At 36.2% G+C, this 18,378-nt stretch overlaps 1 protein-coding gene across 2 annotated transcripts in view; it reads right to left on the bottom strand.

Moving 5' to 3' along the window:
* Positions 1 to 18,378, bottom strand: part of LOC131029556 (uncharacterized) — a 185,003-nt gene that overhangs the window by 72,708 nt on the left and 93,917 nt on the right. For both annotated transcript variants that reach the window (XM_057960069.2, XM_057960075.2), the window contains exons 8-9: positions 15,324 to 15,384; positions 14,688 to 15,073 (exon numbers count right to left, since the gene is read on the bottom strand). In XM_057960069.2, the coding sequence (XP_057816052.1) occupies positions 14,688 to 15,073; positions 15,324 to 15,384 (447 nt within the window). The remainder of the gene's footprint in view (positions 1 to 14,687; positions 15,074 to 15,323; positions 15,385 to 18,378) is intronic.

Genomic DNA, 18,378 nt, shown 5'->3' with positions numbered 1-18,378 from the left:
AATGACCCAAAAGTACCCTGTATCGGAAACGTGTCTCAACGTCCCCTGTCATCCTTGTCCTTGAAACTCTGTGGAACATAGTTTAAATATGTAATGAAAGGACATAAGAAGGGGTCCTGATTTTCTTTGATCCCCATCACATTGTGGTGTGAGAGTGAGACACGATCGAAGCAAGGTCAATAAAATTTGCTGATTCCTAAAGAGTTTGTTCGTCTTTGTGCATATGAAATAGAACATGTTGCTCAAATATTCGTTTAAGTCTATGGGCTTGAGTAGATATTTTTGAATATTGTTTTCCTTTGCAAATGTAATATTCATCTGGGCAGCGTTCTTATCTTTTTGGGATTAGTGGATTTCGAATCAAAATTACTCATTTGTTCATTAGTATATCAATCTGTGTATTGAGGTGTTAGTGTTCCTTTCATTAATATGTGCAATATTCTTTATTTGTTTCTATGTGCGAATGTTTAGTGCCAGTGCCACTCTTAGGGGCATTGTTTGTGGTTCTTCTAATTTACCACAACATATGCAAGATGATGATGATATTTTTGATGACCCACATGATATTTGATCAGTGATGGCTGATTGTTGTAGCTTGACATTATTATTTTTGAACTAAAAGATTAATATGGTGGTGTATTTACTATTTTGCTATGTTATTTGACTATTAGCTTAGTGGTGTATTTTGAACTTAACTACTGCTGCATGTATGTATAAATTTTTTATTTTTATATGTTTTTGTACTAACAAACCCAAAACCCCAAAAAATTTCTTGGCTGAACCCACAAACCCAAACCGGGACCCGCAACTTAGGTTATAACTTATAAGAGGTAATCACTTATTGAAAGAGGGGTTCATCACTGACCAAAGGAGGACTGCAAAGGTTACAAATTGAAAGAGGGGTTCATCACTGACCAAAGGAGGACTGCAAAGGTTACAAATTGAAAGAGGGGTTCATCACTGACCAAAGGAGGACTGCAAAGGTTACAATTTTTTTTTAATATACTTGTTCCCTAGAACTTAGACACCAGCTACCAAGAAGGAAATAAGACCAAATATCAGTGATTGCCCCATATTTAGGAGAGTGATGTGGGACTGAAAAAGACAGGAAAAGAGTCGAACCTTGGGAAGGTGGCATGGAAGCAAGATTGGTGAAAATCTGATAAATTGTGTTTTTTTTAAATTTTCTTATTCATAAGGCCCAGCACATAAAGGGGTTTAACGCAGGTCAAAGTGGAATCAACAGCAAACCAAAAGAGATATTGGCAGATTCAAAATTTATTTGTGTCTTTTTTGCCCAGCCACATCTCTTTGTGGGTCTCCCATAACCCAAAAGGCAGTGCAGACTCATTGGGAATACTGCCACAAGGAATTGCAGATTATTTGTTTCTGATTTTAGCAATCAGCGCCACCAAAAGTCACATTGACACCTAGCCGCCAGCACAACAAGGGACAACATCTTTACTTCAGCTGCAAAAAAGTTTTAATTGTGTTTTTGGGTCAGTGAACTAACTCCAGCCAGCATTACCAGGTGCATTTAATTGTTGTTATGATATTATTTCAACCTAGTTGGGTGGTTACTCATACAATATGAAGTATTTCTTCAAATAAAAAATAAATAAGTGAGTAATATTTTATATTTAAATTTGTGTAAAATCCAGAAACACAAAAAAAAGACTGTCAGAACACAAAAAGAATATCTTTTGTGAATTGTGGAAAATTTTAAAAAGTTATATTTCATAAAATCATCCCTAGTAGTTAGCTGAATTGACTCAAAGTAAAACTCCTTCGATGCAAATGGGTTTACAAGAGTAAATGTAAAATTGATGGTGATGACATTTTGATTCTTGTTGTTTGTGTTGATAATCTTTCCGTCACAATTAGTGGAGCCACTTCTTTTTAGCAAGTGAAATTTGATCTTTTTTTTTGCTTTTGATGTGACTGATCTACTTTGGCGAGATGAGCATTTCATTTTCATGGGCCAAGTCAAGTATTCAACAAATCTTTTAATATGCTTTCACATGGTTGAATGTAAACTTTCCACTTCACCCATGATGTTCAAGTTCAAGTTACTAGCCTATGATGATGATTCATAGGTCAATGGATTGTTCTATAGGTAATAGGTGGGCAATTAGATAATCTTATATCCACAACATTAGGCCATTGCTTTGTTAGTTATTTCGCTTAGTTTGTGGCCCAATTGTGTATTATGGTTAAATCCAGTTTTACATGATTGACAACTTCCTCAAATTACACTTTTCCTGTAACAATCAAGGAATCTTGAAATTAGTGAAGAAGCACATTGAGGTTTATCATCACCACATTCAGCGATTGGTTGATAATGATGACATTTGTCTCTGCTACTAAACATTTTAGGAATAGTCTACTGATGAAATCACTTAACATCTTGGTACTTTTCTCTTTGTCATATTTTGGGATGACATTAAAGTTCTCTACAATTTAGTCATTAAGGGTAGGATAGGAGAGATTGGGGCGAGATGACAGTGAGCTGTAATGTCCCCTAAATCCGCAATCTAAAAAAAAACATATAAACAATGCATTTCAACAATTGATTTTGGTATGAATGATTTACCTAGAGTGTAATTAGCCAATTCACTTAAGGTCACTTGTTATCAATAAGTCAATTCTCATATTTCATTCCTAATGAGATCAAGAGGTCTAGCTGCAATAGGATGCCCGTAGCGCTTATCAGGCCCCAAGGGCGGTACACTCCCCCTTGGCCGAACCGTCGGCAGACCTTTAGTCATCCGCAGTGGGTGGCCTACCTGACAGAGGCCTAGTTCCTACTATCCTTATTACTCTATTCTTAATTAATCTCATTAGGTTTGGATATGCAATTTGCCTCATTCATTAACATGGTAATATCTTAATTCATTCCTACTAGTCCTTAATTGAATAATGTTGTTTATTCCTCAAATTGTAGTTGTAATCTATTTATTAGTTGATTTAGCCCATGGAGATTTATTCACATTGTATACCCATATATATATATATATATATATATATATATTATTGATTTTCATTATATTAGTCTCTATACATTTGTATTCCAACCACATCTATGTATATGCTATGTACTGAATTAATTAAACTACATACATTTATGTATTGATGATTTTAATGAACATCTACCCTGGGGTATGTAACCCTACTGATTTATAAATAAACTTATTGCAGAATTGATATTGGCGGTGGAGTGACTTACCTGTGTCCCTTCTGCTCTTGACGTTCTCCTTCCCCTATCTTATCTTCTGCGTGCCTTTTCTCCTACCTCTTGCCCACGAGTTATGCTTTTAATACTAGCGGGGGGGTTGAGGCGAACCCAGCCAGGGGTCGTGACTGCTGAGGGAGGAGTGAGCGGGGTGACTGTTGGAGTCACCGCTCCCTGGCCCACCCGAAACTCCTTTCGGCGCCTTTAAGCTAGACGCACCGCATCACACATAATGTGATTGCTGGGTGCAATACCCTCGAAAATTTTAAGGTTTAGCGCTCACTTAATTGGGTATCGATCATTATAAATATTTTGTATATTAATATGGGGTCCATTTTAATATTATCGTACGGTTATAAAATCTCATTTCTTAATCGTCTCCTCATATAATTGGTTCGCTGCCTATTACTAATTACTATGCCAGGAGTATTTTAAGAACAATAGTAGAATTATGAAATGTAAACAATAATATTATTAATAATATAATATTATAACATTGTTTTAATAATAATATTTTTTATTAATATGTAATGCTTATAATGATAATATTGTTTTGCTCTATTTGAATATTTTCAGAATATTATTATTAATGAATACTAATTAAATAATGATATCTAATAAATAAACAACCATTTAATAATTTCAATTAATCTTTCATTAATAAATATTAAATTAATAATAATTATTTAATTCAGGTTTTATATTCGCTCTTCTTAAGTGTGGTTTAAGGAGAGCATAAATAATTTATATTGTATATCGGTTCTATTGTATTAATACGATATTATTCCAAATAATACTTATAATGTATTTTGACAATTCATGTTTATATTTTATATTTATTAAATAACACGTTATATGGTAAGTGTAATATATTCAATATATCTATTTTATGTTTTAATAGTATTTTATGGTAAAACTTCTTTAATAGTTAATATAATATTAATAATTGAGATATGAACGTTACATTAAAATAAAACAATAATAATAAATAATAATCATAACAAATAATAAACATTAATAATCATATATTAGAAGAAAATCGTGCAGTCTCATAAATGAGACGATTTTCCAATATCATTAAATGTTAATTAATAAATGTTTTAATTATCGTATTTATTTAATCCAGTTTTACATGATTGACAACTTCCTCAAATTACACTTTTCCTGTAACAATCAAGGAATCTTGAAATTAGTGAAGAAGCACATTGAGGTTTATCATCACTACATTCAGCGATTGGTTGATAATGATGACATTTGTCTCTGCTACTAAACATTTTAGGAATAGTCTACTGATGAAATCACTTCTTGGTGCTTTTCTCTTTGTCATATTTTGGGATGACATTAAAGTTCTCTACAATTTAGTCATTAAGGGTAGGATAGGAGAGATTGGGGTGAGATGACAATGAGCAAGAGAAATAACTATGGGGAGGGAGCGAGCTTTTAGATACATAACATTAAACTATACTTTGTACAGAACATTAACTACACTTTCTACACAAGCATTTATTGCTTATGTTAATCATGTTACTCATACTCAAAAAACTCACCTAGAACTTATAAAACTCATGAGTACTTGAAGTATAACTTGGTGGCAAGTTATAAATCTATTTTTTCAAGCATTCCAGCTATTTTCTTTTTTATATTTGACCCTACAAGGCGTGCTGGCTGTCAAACCCATTGGGGGCTTTGACCAATCCCCATGAGGGGCACTCCCCTCAACCCCACTAGGTGCTGCCAACCTTGGCCCCCACAAATTTTAGAAGAAAAAACTAACATTGCTTTGGGCCCATGTTTTCCACAGATGAAATTTGCAAAATATTAAGACACATATATAATTTATAACCATATCACATTGTGGTGGGAATTAAACTCATTTTTTGATCTATAAAATAATATAGACCATGATCACCACATCATCATTGGTAAATGTAATGTCCCCTTCTCAACAGTGATCAATTCAGTTGGTCGTTAGCTTATTTCGGAGACCCGTAGGCTAGTCGGGAGCAGTAATTAGGGTTTCCTATTTTCTAGGAGTATGTTTTGGCAATTTTGGTGGCTTGCATGTTGGAGTTTTACGGTTTGGATTTTGGATTCCTTTTGGGTTTTCAGAAAGCTTCGCAATGATTGTACATGCATAGCAATCAATGGAGTTTGCCATATTTATTTTTAGTAAGTGGGGGCGAGGACAACTTATTTTTTTGGGTTTTCAAAGAGCTTCGCGATGGTGTGACATACAAATGAATCTGAAGACTTTTCTAGACTTTACTAGTTTCAGTAAGTTGCGACGACTACTCAAAATGTGGTTAAAATGCATTTGGACACAATTACTATTTTTAGCAGTATGCTATTTTTATCAAATGCTATTTTTGGTAGGTTTCAGTGGTCCAGTTCAAAGGCTATTTCTGGCAGTGCAGTTTTTAGTACTTTTCGCCTTCCATTCACTATGGCAGTTGTTCAGCACATGGAAAAGGTATTTTTAATAAATTTTAATATGCCCTTGGCCTAGGCGTGTGACTGATGTTTTTTTGGTTATGACTTAAGGGGACAACTTAAGGTGATAAAGTATTATTTTAAGTCATAAGGTTTGGGCGCCTAAGTTGCATTTTCACATTATGCATTTTATATTATTATTGGACCTCCTTAAGTGGTACGCCCCTCCTTGTGTGCTCATGAAATGTAAATGAGGGGACATAAAGTGAACTAGCATTTGATATTTTATCCCATATTGTTGGTGTGGGGCGATTGGGTGTTGGAGAAAGATATAAAAGGACTTGGCCTCCTTTGTGGGCATCTTTTGCTTGACATATAACGAAGTGCTACCGAATTTGTGCTAGACTTGTCCTTCGAAGTTGAGAACTTCCTATCCTTGTGTCAATTTCGTGCTTGAGAGATAGCACCTAGCTGGTTTGAGAGACTATTTCTCATTCAGAGGGATAGATTGAGCTATTTGGAGATGGATTTCATTGATGCATTTTCAGTTTTCTAAGTTTTGGAGTGTTTTCATGTGCTGGTTGGGTTCATGGCTCTAGCAGTTAATCATTCATATCTCCCTGCCTGATTTTCTGATTGTTCTAGGTAATTGCTCGTTGGATTCCTATGTGCTAGGTGCCCCTTCTTGCTGAGTTTCAAATTTTATAGAGGACCTGATTTTTAAGGCTGGTCACCCCTTTCCAGGCAGGCCATACCATGCTGCGGTGACATTGGGAAGCGTGCATAAAAGTTTGAGGGCTATTTGGCATAGTTTGTTGTTTGGTACTTGGGCACCCTTTTCCTAGCTCTCCTTGCCATTGATTTGGAGCCATTCGGAGGTGTTTTGATGGAGATTTGGACTTCACAGTGTTGCTGGTCTGATTTTTTTTGGTGATGCTGACATGCTATATTAGATTTGGTAAATTGTTCATTTTGGCTTGTGTTTTTCAGTTTCTTGTTTTGTAGCTTCTTGGAGTACCTTCTTATATCTATTGGAGACTGGAGCTTTATTGTACTGATAGTATCTTGCAGAGTTGCTCATTGTAAGGCTGTGTTCAGTAGTACTGAAACAGTCTATTTCATTCTGCACTTTACTTTCTTGTATTGCCCACTGCATAAGTGGAAGAGGCTGGCTTTGCCGCCTATCTCTATTTCATATTGTACTCCTTTCCTCCCGCTGAATAAGTGGTTGAGTGATAGTTTTGTTATTTCTAGTCCTCCAACTGAAAAGTGGTTGAGTGATTGTCATTTACTTAATTCAGTCCTCCGACTGTACAAGTGGAAGTGGCAGGTTATACTGGCAGGTTATACCGCCAAGTGTGTTGTTAATTTTCAGTATTTACTCATCCCACTGCAATAGTGGAAGTGGCTGGTGTTGTTTGTAACTAGGTTAATATATGGGTTCGGATTGCCTTAAGGCAACATCCGAACACATTTAGGACTGGGCCCTATCCTAAAGGGTAACGTGCCCCCAAGATTAAGCCCAGCCCTATGCTTGCACGCCATCCTAAAACCCCACGCCACAATAACAATATTGACGCCAAAAAGGAAGGAGGCCGACTTGCAACAATAAAGGTTAAGACGCATATAAATAAAGATACTTTGCAAAGACAATATTATTAAGCATTAAGTGAATCAGCTCTGCATGAAAAGTGCAAACTTACACTAGGAGGGTTCGAAATTGTCTAGACTTATGCAAACTTGTTCTAGAGGACAAAGGCAATCTTTGGTGCAGACTTGAAGAGCTTAGAAGTGCAGATCTGTCATACAAGAAGGATTCAGATTTGTCAAGGAAGCTAAGTATTGTACTTGTGTTATTAAGGGAGAATATATAATCTGACCTGTGGGTCTTTAATGCTGGGTTTTTTCTTCCTTGGAGGTTTTCCCAGGGTATTTGTGTTTGTCTCTTGTTTACTTCCTCCATTTCTGAGTTTACTGAATTATGATTTACTAAAATGTTACAAATCTGATTACAAACTAGGGCATAATTAAAGGATATAATTCTGATTACTAATCTAGGGCACAAAAATTACATGGTATCAGAGCTAAGGTGTCACTAACTTCTGATTTTAGTAAATCATTTGTTGCATATAGTTGTTGTTTGTTTTCAGATTAAAATGTCAGGTTTGAGGGTTGAAGATAGACTTGATGGAGCCCTAGATTTTGCTGCTTGGAAAGTCCGTATTCTATTGATCCTTGAAGAGAATGATCTGCTGAAATTTGTAGAAGAAGAAAGGTTGTCTCCTCCAGAAGATGCTGAAGAGCTGAAACAGTTCAAGAAAGATTCCCTCAAGGCTAGGAAGATCATAATTGAGTCCGTCAAGAATCATCTTGTCACTGTCATATCAAAGTTTGTGTCTGCCAAGGAAATGATCAAACACTTGGAAGGGATGTATGAAGTCAACAACCTCAGTAGGGCTCTTGCTCTAAGACAACAACTTCTTCACATAAAAATGAAAGAAGAAGACTCAATCATAGCCTACTTCATGAAGATCAATGAACTAAAGGACAAGCTAAGTACTATTGATTGCCAAATCTCGGATAAAGATCTTGTTATGATTGCATTAAATGGTCTACCTGATGAATGGGAACCATTCATTCGTAGCATTGGTGGAAGAGCCGATCGTCCCAACTTTGAGCGTCTTCAATCTGATTGCATCGAAGAGGAATCTCGAATTGAGGTAAGAGGAAAACTCAAGAACTCTCACAAAGATAATCATGTTCTCTTAGCTAAATCTAGGAAAGGTGGACATTGGAAGAAAGAAAAGAGAACCAAAGATTTTAGATCCTCCTCCTATGATCCAAGGAAGAAGTCAAGAGATTCCTCTCACATTCGTTGCTTCAGATGTGATAAGTATGGTCACTATGCCAGAGATTGTCAGAATGATCCAAAGGAAAGGGAAGTCAATTTAAATGAAGTTGCCGAACAAAGTGAAGATTATCTTCTTATCTCTGCTCTATCCATTAATGTTCCTACGGATAGCAATACGTGGATACTTGACAGTGGTGCCTCCAGACACATCTCAGGTTTTCGTGAGCATCTCTCAAATCTGATTGAAAAGGACACCAACCTTCATGTGGTAATCGGTGATGATGCTCGATACTCAGTAAAAGGTTTTGGTACTACCTCTTTAAAATTAGATTCTGGTATTTCCTTACAACTCTGTTATATTCTCTTTGTACCTGGTATTAAAAGAAATCTTATTTCCATTTCTGCCTTAGAAGATAAGGGTTTGCAAATAGCATTTTCTGAAGGGAAAGTACTCGCTTGGTCTAAGAAATCTAATTTCAAAACTACTCGTATTATTGGAAATAGATGTGATAGTTTATATAAGCTTGCAGCTAATCCAATTCAAGCTCTCATTCATGAGGCCCCTGAATCATGTGAGCTATGGCATAGAAGACTTGGACATCTACACTTTCAAGCTCTTCCCACTCTCGGTAAAATGGTTAAAGGTATGCCTAAACTCAGTTTATCTCATGATGATGCTTGTAAAGGTTGTACAATGGGTAAGAATGTAAAGAATCCTTTTCATAAAAGCGATAGTAGGGCTAAAGAAAAGTTAGAACTTATTCATTCAAATTTATGTGGTCCTATGTCTGTAGCATCTCCTAGCGGTTTCCTATATTATGTTATCTTCATAGATGATTTCTCTAGGAAAACATCGATCTACTTTCTTAAATCTAAAGAGTCTGAAGAAGTCCTAAACAGATTTAAAGAATTCAAAGCCTTAGTTGAAAATACTACAGGAAATCGAATTAAATGTTTGAGGTCTGACAATGGAGGTGAATACACCTCAGGTAGTTTCTATGACTTTTGTGTTAAAGCAGGAATTAAGAGGGAGTTTTGTGTTCCCTACAATCCTCAGCAAAATGGAATTGCTGAAAGAAAGAATAGGACCATTGTTGAAGCTGCAAGAGCCATAATCCATGATCAAGACCTGCAACATTTTCTATGGGCAGAAGCATCCAAAACAGTAGTCTATATTCAGAATAGATGTCCTCATCACGCCCTAAAGGATGTGACTCCTGAAGAAGCCTTTACAAGATTCAAACCTGACATCAGCCACCTAAGGATATTCGGGAGCCCGATGTATGTTCATGTGCCTAAAGAAAAACAAACCAAGTTGGATCCATCTAGAAACAAAGGCATCTTAGTGGGATACAACGAATCTTCCAAAGCCTTCGGGATCTACATTTCAGGTCAAGGTATGTTGAGGTAAGTAAAGATGTAACTTTTGAAGAAGATATTGCTTTCAAAAGATCTAAAGATTCATTATCCAACAATAATGATATGGTGATTGAAAATCAAGATTCAATAGTTGATGCTAACCCTGAGATACAGGAGGAGTCTACTGACCTTCCGGATCAGGAAATTCAGAATGACCCAACAGAACCTATGCACTCTACCAATATACCTCAGGATATTGTGGTCTGCAAGAAGAGACCACTTTGGGTTAGAAACACGATTCAAGATGCTGAAGGATTTGCTGCTCCCAGAGGAACCTTTAGAGATAGCAAGAGGTCCCAAAATCACGCCAACTACATGTCTGTGATGTGTAATATCATTGAGTCTGAACCTCACAATGTCGAAGAAGCTATGTCCCATCATGCTTGGAAATTAGCCATGGATGAAGAGTATGGGTCTATCATCAAGAATGATGTCTGGGACATTGTACCCAGACCCAAAGGTAAGTCTGTTGTTTCCTCTAAATGGTTGTTTAAAATTAAACATAATGCTAATGGTAGCATTGAAAAATATAAAGCTAGGTTTGTAGCTTGTGGTTTTTTCTCAAAAGGAAGGAATAGATTATGAAGAAACTTTTGCCCCTGTTGCTAGATATACTTCTATTAGATCTATAATAGCTATTGTTGTAGCCAAAGGCTGGGAGCTGCATCAAATGGACGTTAAGACAACCTTCCTCAATGATGTCATTGAGGAGGAAGTCTATATTGCGCAACCAGAAGGTTATGTAATCCATAAAAGAGATTCTCGTGTTTGCAGGTTGAAGAAAGCTTTATATGGGCTCAAACAGGCTCCTCGTGCTTGGTATGAAAGAATTGATAAGTACTTACTAAGCTTAGGTTTTTGCAAGAATGATGTTGATGCTAACATTTACTTGAAAGTTTATAATGATGAGATGCTTATCTTAGTTTTGTATGTGTTTGATTTATTTCTCACTGGTGAAAATAAATTAATCATAAGATGTAAGAAGGAATTAGCCTCAGAATTTGAAATGAAGGATTTAGGTCTAATGCATTACTTCCTAGGGTTAGAAGTATGGCAAAAATCCAATGAAATTTTTCTAAGTCAATGAAAATATACTATTGATATTTTGAAAAGATTTAGAATGATGGATTGTAAACCTATGCATACTCCTATGGAATCTAACTTAAAGAAGTTAAGTGTTTCTGTAGCTAACTCTGATTTTGTAGATCCATCTGAGTACAGGCAGTTGATTGGTTCCTTGATGTACCTAGTCAATACTAGGCCAGATATCTGTTATGCTGTGAATGCCCTCAGTCAATTCATGAGCTTACCTAAACTTGTTCACCTGGTTGCTGCCAAGCACATTCTAAGATACCTGCGTGGCACTATTGGTTATGGGCTGAAGTATTCACCTAATACCTCAATCCTCTTGGAAGGCTACTTAGATTCAGATTGGGCAGGAAGTGTCAAGGACAGGAAAAGTACTTCAGGTATCTGCTTCAACTTGGGCTCTGCAGTGATCTCTTGGGCATGTAGAAAGCAATCTTCGGTAGCATTAAGCACTGTAGAAGCTAAGTACATTGCCGCATCTGTTGCATCCAGAGAAGCAATGTGGCTTCACAAGCTCCTTGTTGGATTATTTGGTCAAGCTAGTGGTCCTACCACCATTCATTGTGATAATCAAAGTTGTATAAAGATATCAGTAAATCCCATATTTCATGACCGGTCCAAACATGTGGAAACACACTATCATTTCATTCGGGACATGGTACAAAGAGGTGCCATTCATCTCAAGTACATTAGCACGGATGAACAAATTGCAGACATCCTTAGCAAACCTTTATCCAGAGTGAAGTTCGAATACTTCAGAGACAGACTTGGTGTTGTGGAAAACGGAACCCTGATTGAGAGGGAGCTCCAATCTCAGTGACTCTATCTGCAGTACTTTGTATCATTCTTTGCTTGTGTGCAAGAATGAATTGTGTCCAATCTATGCTTGTGTGCTAGATGGATAATTGTAATTATGTAAAGACCCACTTGTGTATTACACTTTCTATGCTTGTGTGCTAGAACCATCCTATGGTTGTGTGCTAGGTGGAAGATGTAATTCTATGCTTGTGTGCTAGATCCATTCTATGCTTGTGTACTAGATGGAACTCTAAAGGTTCAGATTATGTATTCTCTTCTTCCCTAGTTAAGAGGGAGTGTTGTTTGTAACTAGGTTAATATATGGGTTCGGATTGCCTTAAGGCAACATCCGAACCCATTTAGGACTTGGCCCTATCCTAAAGGGTAACGTGACCCCAAGATTAAGCCCAACCCTATGCTTGCACGCCATCCTAAAACCCCACGCCACAATAACAATATTGGCGCCAAAAAGGAAGGAGGCCGACTTGCAACAAAAAAGGTTAAGATGCATATAAATAAAGATACTTTGCAAAGACAATATTATTAAGCATTAAGCGAATCAGCTCTGCATGAAAAGTGCGAACTTACACTAGGAGGGTGCGAAATTGTCTAGACTTATGCAAACTTGTTCTAGAGGACAAAGGCAATCTTTGGTGCAGACTTGAAGAGCTTAGAAGTGCAGATCTGTCATACAAGAAGGATTCAGATTTGTCAAGGAAGCTAAGTATTGTACTTGTGTTATTAAGGGAGAATATATAATCTGACCTATGGGTCTTTAATGCTGGGTTTTTCCCTCCTTGGAGGTTTTCCCAGGGTATTTGTGTTTGTCTCTTGTTTACTTCCTCCATTTCTGAGTTTATTGAACTATGATTTACTAAAATGTTACAAATCTGATTACAAACTAGGGCATAATTAAAGGATATAATTCTGATTACTAATCTAGGGCACAAAAATTACAGCTGGTCCAACCGCCAACATGTAATGCTCTCAGTATTTCATTTTTTCTAACGCTGATGGGTGAAATTGTTGTGTTTAAAAATTGAAAAAACTAAGGGGGTCATTTCAGTAAATCCTTAGCTTTATGGGAAGGATTTACCAATCATTAAGAATCATGGCAATTCTGAAGCTATTGGTGACAAGGAAGAGCTGTAGTTGATGTGTAATAAGGTTTTCTGTTGCCGCATAACACAGTTTTTGTTGCTGCACAACAGTCTTCAGCTGTTGCACAAGTTTTAAATGTTACACAACAATCCTCAATTGGTGTATAACAAATTTTCAGTTGTTGTGCAACAAGTCAGTCACAAACACAAGTTCTCAGTGTGTAGAAGCAATTCTTAGGGATTTCAAAAGTGATGCTTTCAGAGTGAATGTCTTTTTTATAGGTAATTTTCAAAGCACCACTTTTCAAATGTTTAATGGTAAGGCTGTTGTTAATTTTTTTGAGGTTCTATATAAAGGGAGTGGGGGATTTACAACTAACGTTTAAACAAAACTACTCTATAATGTGTATTAAACTCAAATTTTGATTTACTGATGAAGGAATATTCAGTAGTATGCATGTATTTGAATAACTTTTTTTACAAATATTATGTGTTTTTTAATGTTCAAAAAACTTGTTGAGTTATTGCTGAGCTTTTCCCTAAGTTTTTTGTCGACTCCCAAAAGAATGAAAATTTTAGGTCAGCTGAGTTATTGCTAAGTCCAATTTTTACAACTATGATGTAAATAACACCACATTACATGTGTCAAAAAAATAACATATAATGTAAGTTACAACCACCAATGTAACTTCATCATAGTATAATAAATACAAGCATACACTCATTAAAGTGTGTCTTATTCTTCCAACAATTTCCGTTCCCACAAAATCCTCATCAAAGAGAATCAGTAATACAAATATGAATTACAAGTATAATTTCGTGTGTCTTCTCATCAATGAATGCCATTGTGCTTTGTTTCAATATGCACATTTGATTCTGTTCTCACCAGTTAGTCAATTTGTAACTAATGCAAATTAGTGGCTCTTGAAATATTATAGCTCACTAGACATTGCTTCAAGAGAAATGAGGACGACCTTTTAATCCTCAATTATTTGCCTTTGAGTATTAAGAAATGTTATTTTCCTTCCACATGTCTAGCGTCCCTCACCATTTTGCCCACAAAGGAAAAGAAAACATTTATCAGAAAAAATAATATCTATTCACAAAGAGCACTTACTAACGTTGACTCTACATTTTCATTGAGGCTAGCATGTCCCACATGAGATTTCTTTCCATAATGATTGAGGGAATCGAAAAAATGTCTGATAATGTTTCCTACATTTCAGTTTCTCAACACAAAACTCCACCTTCATTGAAAACCTCTCCAGGATTTTGACTAGAATTTAAAATATAGCATGCCACCTACAGCCTCGTTAACTAAAATAGCATTTAATGTGATGTTAAAAATAATTATTCACTATGTTTTCACTTCTTATAGAGATATAAGCATTGGACATTACAAGCATTATTCAAGAACATCTCTTCTGCATAATCTAGCTTATAGCTGTGATGTAAGAACTTGCATTCCATGACCTAAATAAGCATTGGACATTACAAGCATTATTCAAGAACATCTCTTCTGCATAATCTAGCTTATAGCTGTGATGTAAGAACTTGCATTCCATGACCTAAATTGCTTTCCAAAACAAAGTAAGCATCTATACCTGAAGAAGTTCTACAGAAACTTCTTAAAAAAAAGGGAGAAAAAAACTTTATCTAGCCATCTTATTCAATCTCAATTCAGAAAAAAAGGGATAAAATCTCTACAACATTCACTGCTTCATATTAAGTGTGTTGTCACTTAAAATTAAATAGTTCAGGTATATACCAGGAGATACTGAACCCATCATTAGATATGATGTTATGTTAGCATCAACAATAAATGCAACACGCACAGAACTGGAAGATGTCTTTGTGCTATCTATGCTGCCTCCACCTGCTGAGAAATCTGAATTTTTTTCACCCAAAGGATTTTCAATGCTGAGGCCTGTCAAAGAAGTGCCATCCTCATCATCGTTGATCAAACCATTTGGGGAGCCAGGCATGCTTGAATCTTGGAGAACTGATGTTGGATCAAGGACTTTAATTGCCCATCCCAGGCGACATGCAAATGATGCAGCAGCTTGAAGATGAGGCAAATCAGCCTGTAATGTTGTAGCTAATTCAGCAACTGTTGCATGCTCACTTGAAACCACAAAAACAGCATATAATAGCCTGAAGAATAAATCTCAATGTATCAGAGAAAAAATTACATGCTGTAAAAAAATATGTGTCCATTCTTATCTAAGATTGGGAAAATATTATTACTAAATTCAATGTGCCCAAAGAACACCTCCAATTGACTCCAAAAATACCAGAAATGTAAACATAAAAATCATAAGTCATAACCACATTAAATACTCCATAGACTAATGCCACAAAAGAGTTCAATATGACGATGAAACAGAAGCAATTCGCAACTTACTCTTCTGTAGGATCTTCATATGACTGTTCCCTATTGGAGACAAATCCTTCAAGCTTGGAAACTGAATTTTAAGCCAAATCATGAAATAAGTAGAAGGAATAATAACCTTTCTAACAATTTTAAATCACAAGCACAGATAATTTAAACATTTTCATACTGATATACTATAGAATGCAAAAAAAATCAGAAGGGTATTTTACACAAGCAAACCAGTACAAAAATCCTTCCAGCTTGAGAACTGAATTCTACAGAAAATTTCAACACCAATTTTTTTTCTTTATTTCTCACAATTTCAACTCAAACATGAATATAGAAAAATATGTAATGCTAAATTGAAAGATCCCTGATGGATCTTTTAAGCTGACAAGCTGTAATTTTTAATTATTTGTTTTAAAATAAATTCTTCCTGTTTATTAAATGATCTTTCAGAGAGAGACAGAAGTTGCAGAAAGGTTGTGTCTTTTGTTTTTGTTTGTATTTTTCTAGATATAGATAAACAATGAATAACAACAGCAGCAAATATGAAATAGGCTGGAAAATAATGTGCAATAATATAATATTCAGCCAATCCAGAATAGCTACAAATCGTACCGGGCAAAATACATAAATGATATGCCAGCAAAGTATCTACCAACTGCAAGAAAGACCATCCACGCACAATGAAAAGAGATGGCTGATGAATACCAATCAGCAACCCACATGCCAGCTGGAAGGAGGCCATACGGCTGCTGCAGTCACGTCCAGGCAGCCAAGGAACTCCCACGTGCCAAGCAATATACCCAACGTCCAAAGCCAAAGCTCTTCCAATGCTGAACTTGCACTCCAATCAAAGTCTAAAACCAAATGAAGCTGCTGAAACCTTCTATTGGGGTTTGCGTCCCAATATCCAAGCCCTGGGGTTTGCGTCCCAATTCTCCAGAAATTGCTCCTTAGAGCAAATTCACAAATGCCAAGTTTGAAGATGTAAAAAGATAATAAAAAATGAGCCAACATCTCCTTTTATCTCCCTCTCAAAGCTACTCGAACCCTAAAGGGAGAATATGCTTTTACCTTTATTAAATAATGGCATATTCTTAATTAAAAAGGCCTTTATGTATAGGAAAAACACCCCTTTCGTCAAATAACATAACTCAAGGTGCCATAAGGTCTCCGGATGATGAAAATAAGTTATAATAATTCAAGACCTTTCCAACGAGCTATAACACGTATGCCTGCCTGACTAGAAGAAGCCAAAATCCCCTTATTACTCCAATTAGCTATATAAATAGCTTTATTTAATTAATAAGACGCTAACTTAGGAAATATTAAAAATATATCCCAAATAGCCGTATAATGCTCATCTGACTCCACAAGTCTGAAACGGAGCCTGCCACCTATCTGTGACTGTTGTCGGAAATCATGGATCCTCGAGCAATCTTGTCCCTAAAATCTAGGGATGCTCCTAGAAGCTAGGAAACATACCCAAATCTCCTGAAACTGAACCCAAGGAATAGTCTCATGGTAACCCAACCCTGGGTACTGTCAAATCCTCCTAAATAGTAGGAATAGCCTCCACAAAAGAAGGAAATGCCTCCTAAAATTAAGGAACTACTCCAAACTGGTCCACTACTGCCAGAATACAAAATCCCAAACACTGAATATCCTCACTGAGTCTCTATCCACCACTGTCAGCCCACAAGACCCCAAAATAAGCTGACTCACATGTCTCTGCTAGACAGAGCTAAAGAGGGCACATGACATAAATACACAAAGCATCTCATCTTGCAAAGACTAAAGTTGAATTTTACTTCTATGTCCATTTCTCTAAACATTTCTTATTGAGTATTGAATCGAAATTGACAAAGCTGAAGGAGTTCCAAAAATTTCTGTCATTGCAAATCTTTCTCAAAGGCACTCTAGAACATAGAGTAACTAGAGAAAGCAAGTTCTCCCTAAAGATGCAGTTGTAACAACCATAGTTGGGAAACACAGCGAGTACTCATCAAGTTGGTGAGTAGTTAATTTTTCACCTTGTCGAGTTAATTGTGAGTCACAACTCACCGGTCAGACTTGCTGAGTTTTTGGCGAGTACATGCTATTTTCTTAGTGAGTACTCACCAAAACTCAGCAAATTTGACAAAAAACTCAGTAGATGCATTAAAAATGTGAAACATAGAAAGAATGCAAAAAAAGAAGTGATAAAATAGTTTAAAAGGTGATGATTTTGCCCTCTAAATGCATGAATGCCGCTCAGATTTCCTCACACCACTTGAGAGAAAAGATTATTCAAAAAAAATGTGCCAAATACATAATTTCTCCCTTAAATGATACAATTGTGAAAATGATGTTCAACATGAAGTTTCATGTGGTTTCAAAGACCTTAACTTAAGCTTAATGGCAAGGGCACTACCCCTCAACTTTGTTGGGGGCATTGGCCTCGAACCCCATGGCGTGCATTACCCGCAACCCCGCTCGAGGCATTGCCCCTTGACCCCCATGAGGGACGCTACCCCTCGACCCATTGGGGTCTCAACTCCTAGACCCCCGCTAGTTATTGGGATCTCTTATCATATAAGAAACTTGATTACAATGAAGGGATTTGGGAGCAGAGACCAAAATCAACAACTTAGGCAATTATCTTTATCACTATCATAATATCATTGATGAAGTATTATACTATCAATATCAAATATTCAAATGCAATTATTATTATAAAATACAATACAACATTCAGCTTTGCACAAGAATGCTTGACAACAAATTAGAGGTCATTGATTTGGTTGAGTTAAAGCCACAGGCATAGCCTTTAGTGTCAAGAGAGGAACTTGTTAATATTTGATACAATGAATGGATGAATTAATAATTGGGATGATAATGCATACCAAATATAGGAGTTATATCTTTACTCACACATTAAATCATTACAGAAGAAGACCAGAAATGGTTAGCCAAGGATCCAAGTTGATCCAACTAGATCATCCTACTTTCATTGACAATACACAATCTATTTAAACGACTTGATAGTTGCCAAGAGGAACAAAATTGTCAAGCAACCAATGCTTATAACTACCCAACA

This window comes from Cryptomeria japonica, chromosome 10 (assembly GCF_030272615.1).
Source record: "Cryptomeria japonica chromosome 10, Sugi_1.0, whole genome shotgun sequence".
NCBI classification, from domain to species: domain Eukaryota; kingdom Viridiplantae; phylum Streptophyta; class Pinopsida; order Cupressales; family Cupressaceae; genus Cryptomeria; species Cryptomeria japonica.
This window is presented reverse-complemented; position numbering and strand designations above follow the sequence as displayed.